This window comes from Peromyscus californicus, unplaced genomic scaffold (genome assembly GCF_007827085.1).
Source record: "Peromyscus californicus insignis strain IS unplaced genomic scaffold, ASM782708v3 Scaffold_6__1_contigs__length_162567912, whole genome shotgun sequence".
NCBI classification, from domain to species: domain Eukaryota; kingdom Metazoa; phylum Chordata; class Mammalia; order Rodentia; family Cricetidae; genus Peromyscus; species Peromyscus californicus.
The window spans coordinates 56,106,165-56,124,062 of record NW_026294584.1 but is presented as its reverse complement, the minus strand read 5'-3'; the positions used below and the strand labels follow the sequence as shown (position 1 = coordinate 56,124,062).

At 40.1% G+C, this 17,898-nt stretch overlaps 1 protein-coding gene across 9 annotated transcripts in view; it reads left to right on the top strand.

Annotated features, from left to right (window-relative positions):
• Positions 1–17,898, top strand: part of Tpk1 (thiamin pyrophosphokinase 1) — a 321,619-nt gene that overhangs the window by 131,203 nt on the left and 172,518 nt on the right. For 6 of the 9 annotated variants that reach the window (XM_052719170.1, XM_052719165.1, XM_052719167.1 and 3 more), the window contains one exon: positions 3,456–3,528. The exons of the other annotated variants lie outside the window; for them this stretch is intronic. In XM_052719170.1, coding sequence (XP_052575130.1) covers positions 3,456–3,528 — 73 coding nt within the window. The remainder of the gene's footprint in view (positions 1–3,455; positions 3,529–17,898) is intronic. 9 annotated transcript variants of the gene reach the window in all.

The following is a 17,898-nucleotide window of genomic DNA, read 5'->3' as shown; positions in this document are numbered from 1 at the left end:
TCCTCTACCAGAAGGTAAAAGACATGGAGAATTGTTACCTGTGAGAGATTTCATGCTATTTGAGTTTTAAAGGAGGAGTAGCATTTTCCTCGGAGGCAGAAAGCAGAGGGGACTTTCTGGAGGGATAGCTACCCACATAATTACTGGGAAAGGGATTTTGAAAGATTGCATTTCTTCATGTTTTATGTTTCCTACAAGTATCAGCCTCCTTGGTGATTATATGTGGTGGGCCATTAACCCATCAATTATCTCAGCTCTTTTTGGACTCTTTGTCACTGATAAGTGATGTGTGATGAGTTGTAGTTCTGTTGGGTGAGAAATTTTAGACATCTTTTAATAATAAGTCACCTGCTGTAGACTGAAAATAACAAGTATGTTATTTGGATCCATTTCTAGAGTAGACAGATGGAGTCAGGGGCTATGAAAATCTCTGTCCCTGCAGTCAGCAGATAAGTGTAGTCAGCCTAAAATAATTTTCTTGTGTGAACTGTCATTTATGTCATAACATAACTCCTCTACATCTGTGCAGTGTCATCCCCGGAAATGCCTTCAGAGTGCCCAGGTGCCATGGTAACAGGCATTGGATAACATGTGCAATGGACTTTTAATTACAACATAAAAAAGTACAATTCAGGAAGTTCCATAAATTGTGTTTTATGGTGGAAACTTATAACAATCTTAGTCATCTAAGCATGAATGCCAGGTTATTTTGGGCATTAGTCTTCTTAGAAATAACCATATTTATTTAATAGGAATGTGTCATTTATGTTACATGGAGAAAAATATATTAAAAGGTAGCTAAAGTCAGTTGTCATTTATCTATATAATTTTGTTTCCCATTAATAGTTTGCATAAAATATAAATGAATTCAGATGATTGCTTTCTTAGATTATTTTTTGTGTTAGATAAAAGGAAATCTAATTCTCTTTTAAAGATGATCTATCCTACGGGACAGATGCTCATCAGCCTGGGCGTATCAACTTTTATTTTTCGTTTTTATTTATTATCAAAATCAATACACTATTTGGAAACTGCCAAATTGTTTCTAGATATCTAAGGGACTACAAGTTGGAGAGTAATACAAAGTGAGTCTCATTAGGAAGTTTGCTTGAAACAGTGATACAGATGGGAGCCCTCAGCTGAAGTGGCTTTTGTGCACAGTGAAGTGGGCTGGGCGCTGCTCATATATTCACTTGGTTTGATCGCAGCTCTGTAGAGATAAGGGACGAAATTAGAGAAATGATCCCTTTTACCCTTTCCAGATCCTCTGTGTTCTAAAAAAGTATTCATTTATATACGGCAAAAGAGTGTCCAGTTGAAGGTTTTGAAAGCAACTTTGAAAGTATATAAATTTATTTAACCAGAAAACAAGTAAAGAAAAAAGTGAAATAATGTACACAGTGACCAAGGAAGTAGGGAGAAAGAAAAATTATAGGAAGACTGTTGGAACCAATTAAAACCCAAGTCTGTTTCCTTTCTATCTCATCTTGAAGCAGCCTAAGTACCCAGTCATGCAGTGAATAGATCATGAGTGAGTAATGAACAGCAAGCAATTGATTCTCATTCACCCACATTATATATGTGGTGCAGGTTATTGCTTTTTATTTGTTTATTGATACTGAGAATTGAACCCAGGGCTTCCAGCATGCTGGGCAAGTACCCTCCCGTTGAGCCATGGCCTCAGCTGTTGGTTTTTGTGATAGAATCTCCTTTTATAACCCATTTTACTCCCTGTCTTCCTTCCTCAGTCTCCCAGTACTGAGCTCCAGGCATGTCCCACCATGCACTGCACTATGTGGACTACATTGTCATACACCTTCCTCTTACCATGTAGTCAGAGGAAGTTGTGTAACTTCAGGGTAAATTGGCACAAACCATCTCAGTCAGATTAGGCTTGACCTAAGAAATAATTTTCTTAGGTTTCTAGTTGAATTAAGAGCTACAAAATAGTATAAGAGACAAGGTTATTTTATCATTCCATTTTTACTAGTTTTATCTTGAATGCACACATAAGGTGTTGTGAGTTGTATTTCTTACTATATGATTGTTCTGGTTTTAAACCTCAGCCCATGTGCTGAAAGCCAGGTCAGTTGCCTACTGCTGGTTGTTGGCACACTGTGGGTAAAGAAAATAAAATGTGGTTTTATTTCTCTACCAATTAAGTGAAAAATGGCAGCTGTGTCCCTTGCCCCTGGGAAAGGTCTCCTTGAGGATTATGTGGACCTGCCTCTAACGCTTTGGTTTCTGAGTAGAATCTCTTCAGAGCCAGAAGAAGACCGCTGAGGTCTTTGCTATTATGACCTAGACTGATCTCCCAGTTCTGGGGCTCCCCCACATGCAATACCTATAGAGGTAAGCCAGTGTTACAAAGGTGTTGTTATTTCTTTGAATCAGATAACTAATTAAACAAATGTGTACTGATCTAGTTATCCTGTTCTATGAATAGTATTTTAATAGGATCTGAAAATACGCATTTTTTCTTTACTGTGCATTCCTCAGCTATGGGAGACTCCTGTCTCATTCTCTGCTAGAGCACTGGAAAATCCAGGGTCATTTTTCCCTCCATGGTTAGAGGTATTAAGTGGGGCAGAGAAATTCTCAAGCCATGTAAAGTACTTTATGCAAAATAAATGATGACTTATAAAGATTAGAGTTAAATAGATTTTTTAAAATGAGCTGAACAAAACAGGAACGTGTATTAAAGTAATTTTCAATATCCCAAGAAATTCCACATTTGAGAGTCTCTTCCTGTATAAAAGCTGGGGTTCTTTTATAAGGTACATTGATTGAGTAGTTGACTAGTTTGGGGGAAGGGCAAACACACCATGGCCGTTCTCCCCTTCCACCACATCTGTCCTGGAGATGGAAATCAGATCCTCAGGCATGATGACAAGCACTTTTATCTGCTGAGCCATGGATGGAAACAACAACAAACCAACCCTGGTCTTCATATGAGTATTTTAAGCCTCTCTGGAAGACTCTTATTTTTAGAAATATGTCATTGTTTGGAAAATGTGTTTGAACTAACTTGGTCACATGTTCACTCTGTTCAAATCCATTGAAAGTTTGTGTGAGAGTTAAGTGGTGTTAAGATCTATATATAGTGAGAAGTTAATAGGGAAGTGGGGAAAGTGTTTGTGTTAGAACATTTTAGTTGAGTTTTTTTGCGTTTTTTGTTTGTTTGTTTTTGGTTAACCAGTTGCCTTCATCAGTATCTATTTGTTTGAAACAATGAATGCTGATGGTTTGAGTTGAATGTGGATCTATTTGTTGTTGGACTGCATGCCACTGAAGCCAGGAGTGTGTGATAGGAGGATGTCCTAGCACATTTACTCTGAACACAGTCCTCTTGTTTCGAGTGTCCTAATTTTTTCTCTGGCCCTTACAACTGTACTTTTAAAGTTCATAAATGAATGACTCAGTCTAGTTAACTTACATGGAACTGTTTCTTTCAGCTTTTTGCCTGAATTCGTCAGTGGGGACTTTGATTCTATTAGGCCTGAAGTCAGAGAGTACTACACCGCAAAGGTAAAGCACACCCACTTTTATACTCACGCATGCCATTGCTCTGGCTGACCGTCTTGGACGGTGGGTATAGATTGAAAAACTCATGTTTGTTTATTTTCATACTATCTACTGTAGAAACCTTACTATGTGTTAAAATAGAGACTTTAAAATGACAGACAGAAACATAGTATTAGAAATTCTATCACCATCAAATATGCATTCATCAACACTTTAACCATGCATGTTTCATATGTATTCAATATGGTTATAGTTTACCAAGTCATGTTTAATAACTTACTGCTATTTATACCCTCATTGGTTGTTATATGTTTTCACAAATATTTTAATTTTATTTAACAAATGGGTTATATTTATATTTTACTTAACTAATTCCCAATTAATATACTTAAACTGTATCTATTTTCTCTCAATATAAACTTTACTAAAATATCTTTAGAAATGAGTTTTTATAAATGTGTATAATTGTGTGCTCCTAGAATTTTTCTACACTATTTAGTTTTTTTGTTCTGAATAAAACTACTATGAGGTTAATAATAGCAACTCTTCTTCACTGTTGTGCAAATTTTCCTCAGATCCTTGACACTTAAAAACCATATAAAAGAATAACTGTTTCAGCTGCTGTTCCATTGCACATCAGAAGCCATCGGCCCACTGCCTATTCAGCTGCCTTCGAAGAAAAGGGCACTGTACCTTTTCCAAATTGCGAAGGCCACTTCAGGGATGGTGCCATATTGTCCTGGCCTCAGAAGATGCCTTTTGATAAAGCCATAACCACACTCGTTTTGGCAAGAATCAGTAGTCCTTTGTTTCATGTCCTGTCTGTCCATTTTGTCAGCAGTTGATTCAAGGATACTTTGTTGTCCAGTGGCTAACTTTTGCCACAATGAAAGTTAACTCCATATGCAGTTTCTTCAATGCCCATATTTTCTCTGAAGTAGATTGGTACTGCCAGGAGCCGACATGTCTCAGGTGACTGTCCAGGCAGCTGGCTGTTTCTGTCAACTCACAAATTTTTTGGAAGTTGCTTGCATGCACTTTCTGTTTTTATTTTTGTTAGCTAATATTATTTCCTTCTTGGGTCTCTGAGGGAGTTGAAGATTAGTTAGTTATAGTTGAAGGTTAGTTAGTTATAGTTGAAGATTAATTAGGATAGAAAGTGAATTAGATACATTTTGGACTTAACAAAATAGGATAGATAATGAAATTATTTTCTCTGAATTTGTCAAATACAAATGGACTAGACATTGTTTAGACATTTATTACTTGTATATATTGTATATAGTCATTGTACTTTTGTATATAGTTTTTCTTTTGTTAGTTATAACCTTTTTCTTTTTTTTCCTTTTTATTAAAATAGAAAAGGGGAAAAAAAAAAAAAAAAAAAAAGAAACAACACAAATGGGGGGGGCGTTGGGGGGAAGGTGAGGGGGACGGGAGGGGGGAGAACAAGGGAATCCGTGACCAATATGTAGAACTGAATTGTATTGCAAAATAAATTAAAATAAATTAAAAAAAAAAAAAAAAAACCATATAAAAGATCTAAGTGGGGTGATGGAATCACACAGTAATGAATTTCAGTAGTTACTGATTAAAGGATCCACAAGTTTTAGAATTCAGTAAAGAGATTTTAAAGGAAAAGTTGTAGCATTAGTAATTCTAGCTATAGTCTCAGTATGTGTATTATTCTAAACGGATGCAGTCAAATCATGCGTATTTTCTTTTAAAGAAACTGCCATGGCTGTGATCATAAAGTAAATTCCTTTTAAGGCTGGAGGAAAGATGGGATAATTTTTTAATGCACGGGAAACATTAGATGAATAGCTACAGACAAGTAATGGCTACTAAAAGAGGTGGGGGGGGGGTGGAGAAATGGCTCAGTAGTTAAGAGCACTGTCTGCTCTTCCAGGGGACCCAGTTTAATGCCCAACACTCATGTGGCAGCTCACAACAATCTGTGATGCCCATGATGCCCTCACGCACACACATACATTTGGATAAATATATCTATAAATTAAAAATAAATAAAATAAAATAAAATTTTAAAGAGTGGAATCAGTCTTCTCTTAGGACATGACCCCTGATAGTACCCCCTACCCGTGTGTGTGTGTGTGTGTGTGTGTGTGTGTGTGTGTGTGTGTGCCCATATTTAAAGAAGAATGATGGAACAGGGCAAGAGAGACCTGAAGTAAGGGAGGGAGAGTATGGGGAGGACATTATGTAAAAAAAGTACTCCTGTATAAAGTTCTCAAAATATAATAAAAAATGTTTTAGGAAAGAGAGGCAAAAGGAAGACAAGGAAAGGGGAAGAAAGAGAAAGGAAGTTAGAAATGGCATGAGTGAACCAAGACTGTTGTGAATGCAAATTCTGGGATTGGCTGGAAAGCAGATTTGTGTGAGTCCCATCTGCCCACCAGCTGATCAGACCTTCCTTCCACAAATGAAGACCGTTCCCGAGTCAGTGTTTGATATTCACACTCAATTACTTCAGCATTGGCATGTTCCTGTTCATTCCCCCACAGCCCCACTTCTCATTAACTCCATACCTCAACCTCGCTGGGAAGGAGCTCTGGCCTTGCTTACAATGCAGAGTTGTGCTAATGCATGAGCATTAATCATATTTTCAGAAGCAGAGCAAACAGAGGGAGAGGCAAGGGCCAGCATGCTTAAAAACAAGGTGAAGAGACAGTCATCTGATTTATCTGCCTGTCTCTTAATGCTGACACTTTGCCAAAACTAGAAATGTCAGTCTGATCATTACTGTCCAGGATGAGGAAATGAGCTTCTTAGGTAACTTCTGGATGTTAAATCATAGTTCAACAATAAAGGGAATTTTCTAGTTAACACTCGGATTTCTCTTGTATTTCCTGTTTGCTTGTTTTCAAACTTTAAAAGTCTCCTATTTTTTTAAGACTTAGTTTCAAAATTTATGTTTAGCCATTTCTCCTCATTTCTAAGCTGCATAGTTCTAAGCTGCATAGTACAGTCCAATTTTTCCCTGTGTCCTGAGTGTTAAATCTCTGCTTTTGAAGTTACCAGGCATGCTCCTAGAGGGCACAGGTGATGCCCTTCATGCAGTTACTGTGCCCCATAGAGTGCACCCTGAGTGTTTGGCTGTGAGTTTAATAATGATGATAATTACAAGTTAATGCAACATTACACACAATTTCTATAAGCCATTATCGCCAACTTCAACAGCCTTTAAACTCTTTCACAAGTGAAAGGACATTATCTTCACTTGCACATCCATCTGGCCCCCAGGCTGGTCTGAGGTTTCAGTGAGCTAATACTTGGGTTCTAGTGAAGAAAATAAAGATAAACTTCAGAGTGCTAAAGTACTGCTGCAGTCATAGAGTATTCACAGAGCCAGCATTGACCCATATGAAGTTGAACTTTACAAAAAGCGTACAAGCCTGTATTTACTCTGTATTTCACCTTTCTTTCATCCAACTATAAAATCTGTGTTTTGTTTTTTTTCTCTGTTTGTCTTAGTTTTTCCAGCTTGGGTCACCGTTTTTTATTCTATGAGCAATGTCTCTTAATAATACTCATTGTTTGTTTATTTTTACATTTTTGTTGTTGTTTGCTTTCTTTTTCTTTCTCCTCCTCCTCCTCCTCCTCTTCGTCCTCCTCCTCCTCCTCCTCCTTCTTTTTCTTCTTTTTTTTGCTTTCTGGGCAGTTCTGAGCTTCTTTGACTCAGGGCAGAAATCATCAGTTTCAGGCTTTGTAATTTCCCTTCCATCCTGAGCACATACATTTCAGCTTCCTGGGAACTTTGGGAGAAACTACACTTCCCCATTTCTGGAATGGTCTGTAGATCTTCACTAGCTACAGAAAAGGGGATTTAAAACATGCTTACTTGATACTCGGGTGGTTGAAGAGCTAGTCACAGCATTTAGGTAATTCCTGAAGATGTTATAGAATAATAGGGTTTTTCTGTAAATAGTGGTATTTGGATCAGAGGTAAAAAGATGTTGTAAATGTGGTAACTACAGAGAGTTTGATGACCTCAGTAAAATGATTCCTTGTGAGAGCTGGCTCTGAGGCCACCAGAGTGAGAGCTGGTCCTGCCCCTTACCAGCTGCAGCACATGGGAGAGAGGGCCCTGCACCTCTCCTGGGCAATACACTAGAGCTGACTCTGTTAGCAGGGGTGCAGGTGAGCTGAGCCTGTGGACATGAGATCAGGAGGGCTGCCCCTGCCCCCTCCTTTATATGCCATAGGGTGGCAAGGGTAAGGGAAATATGCCCATCCCTTGCCACCTGTAACAGGTAGGAGAGCTGGCCACAGGGGCATGAGAATGGAAGAGCCCCCTCACCAAGTGCAGCACTCTGGAGAGCAGGCCTTGCACCTTGCCTGGACAAAACAGTTGAGCTGGCCCTGGTGGTGTGAGTGTGAACTGGACCCAAGGGCCTGAGAGCAGGAGAACTGGTCCCCACGCCTTGCTGCCTGCTGCATTGTGAGAGCTAACCTGGGCAGTGCTGGAGAGCTCACCCTGCTGGTAAGGGTGAGGGAAACCTGGCAGGCTGACCAACCCAGCTACCACCCAAGCCCAGAACCAGGGCTGCAAGGTAGCCCACCCCAACATCCACTTCATCTATGAGCTGCTGGAGCATGTAAACGGGCCAGACCTGCAGATCCAAAACTACAGGATTTCCATAACACAAGGCAATAGTAGGATATCCAAGAGGAGCCCCAGTGAGGGCTCAGTATGTAGCAGAAGCCAGAGGACTCACCTCAATGAAATGTACAACTAAAGATGTATGGACTAAAAGGAATACTGTATGACTCACTGGGCCACACTATAGCTTCCACACCAAGATTTTTGTTATTTGTTTTTATTTGTTTGTGTGTTTGATTGGTTTTACTTTTAAATTTTGTTTTGTCGGGGGAGGTTGCAAGGGCAGAAGCAGAAGATAGGGGGGCAGGGAGATGAGTGGGATCAGGATGCATAATGTATGTAAAATCTACAAAGAATCAATCAAAAGTTTGAAAAACTGATTCCTTGTGTGTGACAACCTGAAGGTTAATTAATTCTCATGCTTTCGGTGAGAGAATTCTGTGGAGACTTGGAAGGAGTCGCTGCAGCTGCTTCTCAGCAGCACCTCCTTGGCTGTTCTTGCAGGGGCCACTTAGTTAGCATCTTTGGGATGGGTTTCTCACTGCATCACCAGCCATGTGATGAGTCTGCTGTGTGATGCTTCACTGTTCCATCATGTGCCCTCCTCCACTCCTCAGTTCAGGGACAGCAGGGGACAGGGTGCAAGGGCTACGACAAGATGAAAAGGACCAGCACTTAAAGAGTCTGATAAATTATTCAGTTACTGAAATAGGATTAAGCTAGCATAGATTATTGAAGAATTGGGGTGATTGGTAATAGAAAGTTAGTGAGGACATTGGTGATCAAATATATGTTCCTTTATGTTGTAACAAGAGTTTGGGCATTTTGGAAAGTTCTGAAAAGCACCAGGCCATCCTCTAGACAGATTAGTAAAATTACTAATCATTATTCAAGCATGGGACTTGAAATCTGGTCTCTAATTTTATTGTCCTGGAAAGAATATTGCATGATTGGTTCATACTGGGTTGCCTTGCCCAGCCTTAATACAAGGGGAGGAGCTTAGTCCTCCCTCAACTTGATGTGCCATGTTTTGTTGACACCCGTGGGAGGACTGCCCCTTTCTGAACAGAAACAGGAGGAGTGGAAGGAAGGGTGGCAGAGGGGAGGTAGGGGGAAGAAAAAGTGAGGAGAGGAGGGAGGGAAAACTGTGGCCGGGCTGTAAAATAAATGAAAAACAATTTAATTAAAAAAAGAATATTGCATGATTGGAACATGCTACCTAAAGACCCTGTAGAACTGCAGTTGCAGAGGCAAAGACAGGACCAAGGAAGTATATTCCAACCCCAGTGTAAAGCTGAGTGAGGGTAGGAAAGACTGTGCTGTGGACCACAGTTATCTACTGTGTGTAAATGGCGTGAGGCCACCAGCTGGGTGCAAAAATAGAACTAGGTCGCCCAGGCCCTTGTTTTTCCCACTTTTTATTGTGTTGTGAACTTTTCTGCATAGGGAGACACAATAAATGTGAGCAAGCTGCATGAATTTTTAGGAATGACTTTTATTAAACTAATGTTTCCTGGTTAAATCTTATTATCATATAAAATTGCTAAAGCCATTTACCAAGTTTTAAAGCCTGCTTTCGACAAAGATCAAAGAAAGATCAAAACTTTTTTAAACCATTGTTCCTTTTTATAGATATTCAGTGGTCTAGAGGAGCAGGAAATGGCTCCTTATCTTACCTTGCATTACAATCACCTACCTCAGTGTGTGTCTGTTACAGGTTAAAAATGGGATTTGGGTTTACATATAATTTTTTTTTTTGTGAAAATCCTTAGAAACTGGCTTCTAATTGACAAGTGAATAGAATATTTTATTTTTTTCCTAAGTGGCTTACTGAGATTAATTAAGTAATGCTTTGAATATTAATTTCAGTTTAAGAATAAGGGTATTAATCACAGATGTTAAAATGGGGAAATGGAGAGTTGAATGGGTGGATAGGTATACGTATGTGTGTCAAATAAGTAATAATATTGGATCTTAATAGCATACATTTAGTTTTTATAAGTAATAGTGTTTTATTAAACTATGAAAATTATTTTTAAGTTATTGCATACATGAGTGTTTTACTACCACATGTGGGAAAAAAATCCTGTTCATGGCCCTGGTTCCTTATATGCTTATAGTAATGATCAAAATGATACAAGTGCAGAAATGTTCTAGAAATACTAACACTGTAGTCTAATGTAGTACTTTATTTGCAAAAGTTATTGTCCTATGAGCTTCTTAATATCTATTTTTGCTTCTCATTAATGCTGTTTTAAAATATTTCTTGTTTGTTCATTTCTCTAAGTATGTAATTTATGAATTTACTTTGAATCAACTGTCAGAATCCTTTAGAATATCTTGAATTTGACAAAACCTTGGGTTCAGTTCTATTTAAATTTTGTTGAATGTCTCCTGTTAAATATATCTGCACTGATGTACTGAAATCTCATGAATATTATTATTCTCACCCTTAGTGGTGTCTCTTTTTTGGTTCTTTCTACCCACCCATATGCCAATAAAATTTAGATACAGTAAAATTACATAATTTAGAGAACATAACAAATTGGACTGTTAGAGATTTTTTAAGTTAGCACAATTGACTATTATGTAAGCACAATAAACTATAAGATGCTTAAAGGTCAACTCCATTCACTTGCATACTTTTCTACAAAATAGAAACAAAATGAAGCAAACAAATTCTGAGCAAGTGAATCTGTAGGCTTAGGCACGAAGACTAATTAGCATATGCTGTGATATAAAGCTGTTGCTGAGGGAATTATAGACAGGCAGTTTCCATTGACAGTGAGTGGCAGGCGCTTTACATTCTCTGAACTGGCTGCCTAACCTTTATTAGCATCTCACCAAGGGGATGATGAGACTGCCAGGGAAACATCATGTGAAACTGTTTCCTGAATGTATCTTAATTCCTGTGCTTGCTTCAATCATGGCCCGTTCAAACTGAATTGATTGCATCTATATTTTTTTGGAACCTGTTTTGTTTGAAGTGATTAAATATCCTTAAGGTATTAGGAGGGAAGAGCCTTTGACCTTTAACCATAAGTACTCCCAAGTGAGGTCCACATGACCCCACAGTGCACACCTGCCCTCCTCAGTCCTCTTATATTGCACATACAATACTCCAGGGTCTCTGGCACTATCTATCTTCCTTAGTCACCTGGCAGAGGGGACCTACTCATCTGTCCACCTCTTTGTTTATTTCTTCCTTTGTACTTGTTTGCAGAGCTTGAAACAGACAATTCTATCATGATTTTCCTCCTTATCCCTTCTAACAGGTGACCTAGTGAAACTTCACGTCTATGGCCATTCATCTTAGCACCCCTAGTCACCAGAAGATTCTCAGTACAGTTCATATGAAGCAGGATATAAGCCTTCTATTGGAACTAGAGTGACAAGGCACAAGTCTTGTATGATATTTCACATAAAAGAGTCTTAAGAGATGATGTGAATTTGGGAAATTTGGCATTCTGTGTATCCCTTCTGGAAACCCACAGTGAACAGTGCCGTTTTAAATAAGTCTTACAAAAGTAGAAATTTACCTTGATATTTTTCAAATGTATTTCTCCCCAGAATGTCTACCTATTACCCAGCAACACCTATTCTTCTTTATTGCTTTCCAACTAGGCTAAAATGTACCTAGATGCTGCAAAGCTTGTTTCACTGTTTCAGAAACTTTTCAAGAAAGTTATATGAACTTATTCTTCTTTTTAAAACCCATAAGAAAAAATAGCACCCCTAAAGAGGGATTTTAGGGCATTGAAAATACACCATATGATGTGGTGATGAGTACAGTTATATATAGTTTTATAACTCACAGAGTATGCAACACTGACAGTGAATGCTAGTGTAAACTGTGGACTTAGGCCAACAAGGATATGTGTCTGTAGGTTCAGTTGTAACAAATATGCCACTCTGTGGAGAATGCTAACAATGAAGAATGCTGTGCATGACCAGTGGCAGAACACTTAGGAAGTAATTTTTAATTTTACTGTGAATCTCACCTGCTATAAAAGTAGTCAAGAATGTAGATGAAATTGCTCTAGCTACAGCTAACTGAGATAGTGACAACACATTCTAAGGACTTACCATTTACCATTTTACATGTGTTTACATTATAAATTCATTTAGTCTTGGCAGCAACTTAATAGAAATATATTATCTGCATCATACAGATAATTAGAAATAAAAAGATGCTGAGTAACTTCTACAAGGTAACACAACTAGGAATTGGTTGAAATAGAATTTAGATAAAGGGGCATTCTGCTCCCAGAATACATGCTTTCTTCTAGTCACTATGTCCCATTCATCTTGTTTGATGATGGGAGATTTCTCAAAAAAAAAAAAGCACTGTTTCTCATAATCCAGAAGTACCATTATCTCCTTTTCTTTGCACAGGATTTGCATTTTCTGTTACGTAAGTCTTGCTGTCTAAGACATTCTAAGTAACCAGGCATTATTACTCATGAATATGTCCAGTATTCCAATCCCTTCCCATCCACATCTTAGTCTTTCTGGAGACAGTTGGAAGAAAGCCGAAAGCCCTGATGGGTAGAGTAACTGAGCACCAGAGCGTACTAGTATCTTCAGTATTTCAACTCCTTCCTCACCTGCACCCTAGACTTTATAAAAACAAGGAAAGAAGAGCACTGATGGATGGATTTGTGTCTCTTTTCATATGCAACTATGCATATAAAGCTAGGCTCTAATGGAATGGTACCTAGACCAATGCCATGTCCCTGATCAGGATACTTCTAGGAACAAATAATATCATTCATTCTCAGTCACCACCATAGTTCAGTGATTCTCAAAAAGGACTTAGAAACCTTGGCTTATAGTTGAAATCGTGGCTATGATTAAATACTGGAAAGGTTACAAAACAAAATGAGCAAAGGGGCACATAGGCCATGGTTAGGAAAGAAAGTCACCAATTCTGAGTCCTTTGTCATTTGGTTGTTGAGGATATAATTAACCACTTTGTGACAAATGACATTGTTGTTAGAAAGCTCACTTGAGACTTGGCCCAGAAATTTACCAGAGGCTAATGACATGTAGACTCGGGCCCTCTGTGTAGCATGTACTTCAAACCAGACTCCTAGGAGGAAAGAAATGAATGCTCAGCCCAAGCCACATTGTTTGTATCTTTTAGTAGAGAGAGCTATTGATTGATGAGGTCCTCTGATATCAGCCAGGGGTCCTTCTTGTAGACTGGCTTTCTTGAGGGCAGTAGGCTCAAGTGGCTATGAAAAATCCAAGGGCTGTTCCACTTTCTAGCACATAAGGGACCTCAGTGACATGGCCCCAGCTGCTGGGTCCATGGTCCTGCTGCAGCCAGGGTCTATGTTGATGTCCAAGGCTCCTGTTGGCATTGAAGGCCATGTTGTTTCCCAGGATCTGGGCCACCACCTGGGACCATGTGGGTGCTCAAGGACTACACTACCACTGGGTCCATGTCTGAGTGACCTGTACAGCCAGATGACATCTGGGCCCAGGATGTTGCCAAGGACCATGTCTGGGTCTGTGGTCCAACCACAGCTGAGGTCTGTGTTGATATCTATGGTCTATATTGCCACCAAGGGTCACATGGACATCAGTAGCCTCTGGCTACCACCTAGGGCCATGTTAGTGTCCAAGGGCTGAGTCTCTGCCAAGGCCATACAGATCTGAGTGGCCTGCACTGCCACCCGGGGCCATGGTGTCAATCTGGACCTGGGCAGCTGCCAAGGGCTATGTCTGGGTTTGTGGCTCTGCTGCAGCTGCCGTCTGTGTTGATGTCCACAGCTTCTTTTACCACCGAAAATAGTGAGAATAGGGCTGCACAGAGTTGGTCCCGCCCCTCACTGCTGTAGCACTAGGGAGAACTGACCCTGCACCTCACCCGCTATAGCACTCAGGAGAACAGGCCCTGCATCTCACCTGGGCAGCTGTTGGTGGAGGGTTGGGTAAACCAGCCCTGAAGGTGTGAGCATGGAAGAGCTAGCCTCACTGTCATGCGGTAGCATGAGTGAAGAGGCAATAACCCCCGCTTGCCCCTTGCCCCTCACCACCTACTGCAGGTGGGAAATGCTGGTTCTGGGACCATGGGAGTGGAAGAGCTGACTCTACCCCTCACTGGTGAAGCACTTGGAAAAGTGAGCCCTGCACCTTGCCATGGTAGCACGGTAGAGCTGACCCTGTTGACGTGGGCACAGGTGATCTAGCCTGGAGGGCATGAGAGTAAGAGAGCTGATCCCACCCCCTATGTGCCATATGATTAAATGGGTAAGGCAGAGATGGCTCCTCACACTGCCCCTTGCTCCCTGTGGCAGGTGGGAGAGCTGGTCTGAGGTCATGAGATAGGGAGAATTGGCACTGCCCCTCACTGGCAGCAGCACTCAGGAGAGCAGGTCCTGCCCCTCACCTGGGCATCATGGTAGAGCAGACTCTGTTGGCAGGGTTGTAGGTGAGCCGGTCCTGTAGACATGGTAGCAGGATAGCTGCCCCTTCCCCTCCTTGTATGTCATGTGGTGGCATGGGTGAGGGAAAGTTGCCTTCCCCCCTCCTTGCCCCTTGACACCTTGGGCTAGTGAGAGAGCTGGCCCCAAGGTCATAAGAGAGGGAGAGCTGGCCCTGCATGTTTCCTGGGTAGCACACTAGAGCTGACCCTATTGTTGGGGGGGGCGGGCACCGATACGCCAGACCTGTGAACATGAGAGCAGGAGAGCTACCCTCCTCCCTTATATGCCATGTGGTAGCATGGGTGAGGGAAATTTGCCCCCCACCCACTTCTTGCCACCTGCAGCAGGCAGGAGAGCAAGGCTCAGGGGCATGAGAATGGAAGAGCTGGCCCTGCCCCTCATTAAGTGCTGCAATTGGGAGAGTGGGCCCTGCACCTTGCCTGGACAAAACAGTTGAGCTGGCCCTGGTGGTGTGAGTGTGAGCTGGACCCAAGGGCCTGAGAGCAGTAGAACTGGTCCCCACGCCTTGCTGCCTGCTGCATTGTGAGAGCTAACCTGGGCAGTGCTGGAGAGCTTACCCTGGTGGTGAGGGTGAGGGAAACCTGGCAGGCTGACCAACCCAGCTACCACCCAAGCCCAGAACCAGGGCTGCAAGGTAGCCCACCCCAACATCCACTTCATCCAAAACTACAGTATCTCCATGACACAAGGCAACAGCAGAATATCCAAGAGGAGCCAGAGATCGTCCATTATCGGTGGTGTAGCAAAAGGCAGAGGCCTTGAATGAGATTCATTGCAATGAACACTTAGAAGTAAAGATGGATGGAACAAAGGGTATCTGTGTGACTCACTGGGCCACACTATAGCTTCCACACCAAGATTTTTGTTATTTGTTTGTTCGGTTGGTTTGGGTTTTTTTGTTTGTTTGTTTGTTTGTTGTTTTTTGTTTTTTTGTTTTTGCTTTTAAATTTTTTTTGGGGGGGGTTGCAAGGGCAGAGGTCAGAAGTGAAGGTACAGGGAGATGAGTGGGATAGGGATGCATGATTTGAAATCCACAAAGAATCAATAAAAAGTTAGAAGAAAAAAAAAAGAAAGAAGACTTCTTTTCTGAACCTTCTGGCACTCATAGAATTCTGACCATGCTTTTAAAGAGGAAGCACCCATTAGGCACCTTATGTTGTTCTGAAGATACTTGACTTGCATTGACAGGGGTGACTTTTCTTGTTGGAAATGCTGTAACTTTCAGTCAATTCCACCTTGTAAAGAAGTGTTATTTTGCAATGCATAGAGCATTTGAGGTGACACTAGATTGGAATATCTTCGTTTGGGGTTGAATGCGGAGTTGCTACAAGTGAAATTGGGTGAAAACTAGAAAGAGAATACAAGATTGCGTCAGCTGCCTGTTACTTTGAGGTTTTAAAAGTTTAATCATGTGACATTCTCCTTCAAGAAATCATCATTCATAGTTGCCATTGGGTGATTTAAAAGGAAAAAAAAGTCATTTTTAGTGTGAGAAACTGAAGTGCCTGTAAAGAGGCCAGTAATTCCAGTTAGACCATCAGTCTAGCACACTGTGCTTTTGAAAACAAACAAATGGAAGGTGGTTCTTTTGTGATTACATCTCTCCAGGTAAACAAATAGCTTCTGTAACTATATCCATGCACATGGATCACTGGGATTCTAATTGGTTTTATCTAACTGTTACAATTCTTAGAAAGTTTGAGAATGTGTTTGCTCTAATTTTAGATCTGTATCTTTGATTACCTAGAGTACATTTCCTTTCGTTCTTTGCCTGTTATGTCCTCGATCAAGCCAGTTTCTACTTCTAGAATTCCAGTCAATTTATTTAAAAGGTTATTTTGAAATATGACTATTAAAATTTAATATCTTCAATTTTACCAAGACTTTTGAAGATACTTTTCATTGTATATCTTGCATACATGCAGGAAGAAAGATAACTTTAGCAATGAATTAGGAAAGATTAAATGTAGAAGCCAAAAGTTTAAAACTCAGTAATACTCTTACCTTTTCTTATATAAAATACCTATCAATATTCTAATGTAAGTCCAGAGGAAACTGTATTTCATGTCTTTAGAGCAAGTATTAAAGATAATCTTTGGTGACTTCGTCCTCAGGGATTATTCATTCCTTTCTAGTCCCTTTGAGCCACTTGATTCTCTGGTGGACAACACCCACCTCTGTGTTATACTCTATAATTACCCTTCTTTTTCCTTCCTCTTTGGTGGATGTCATCTTTCCCTTAAAGAGTTTGATTGTTGATGAGAAATTTAGTAAATTAATTAGCCTAAATTCCAAGATAAATACTCCATGAATTACCTTTTCCATGGCTATTTTAAAAAGACTCTTCACATTCATGTCTTTCAAACAGGATGTACACTTCTAGAATATTTTTTAAAAACACTCAACAGACAAAAATAGGGATCTTAAAACAGTGGTCTAATAATTTCCCCAGTAACTTTGACTCTAGAACATAATTCCTTTAACAAAAAAAAAAAAAAGAAAAACAAAACAAAACTTAATGAAAACACCGTGAGTGCCTAAATCCTGTTAAACAGAAGAAGAAAGTGATATACATACACACAGCAGACCATTTGGCCACTATCTGGAGTACGATCCAGTCATTTGTAGCAACACTGGTCAAAGAGTAATTGCTATGTTAAGTGATGCCAGATCCAGAAAGGCAACACTGGCATTGTCTTGTTCAGATGTGGAATTTAAAAATGTTTGTCTCCTGAAAGGTGAGAGTGGGATGATAGTTTGGCTGGCTGGGAGGGATGGGAGGCTGGAGAAAGGTTAATGATAGATTCTGTATTTCAGCTAGAGAGGGGCAACTAGTATTAGTGTTCTATTACATATGATAGTGACTTTAAGCAGCAATGATGTTTATTTTAAGAAGACGGAACAAAAGGTTCTGAAAGATTTTACTGTAATGAAATAATAAGGAAATAGATATACTTTCAACTGATTGAAAGATTACCTGTATTGAAATATTATACATCACCCCCACTAATATGAATAGTCCTATGTTTTTATATATCAGTGAATAATAAAGCTACATAATTTATAAGGAAGGAAATCAGTAAACGATTTTGGTCTTTCTGTTTATTTTTAAGGGACAGCCAGACTTCATAGCCACTGTTGGATGACAACAAGAGCCATGACACTTTCCAAATCTCTGTTCACATGGAAGCTGTGTGCACTCATGGTGTCCCAGATGCTTACATGTTAAAGGATGTTCAGACATTTGGACTGTAGAAAGCAAACTAAATGAAGGTTAAGCTAAAGCCACGTTTCTGC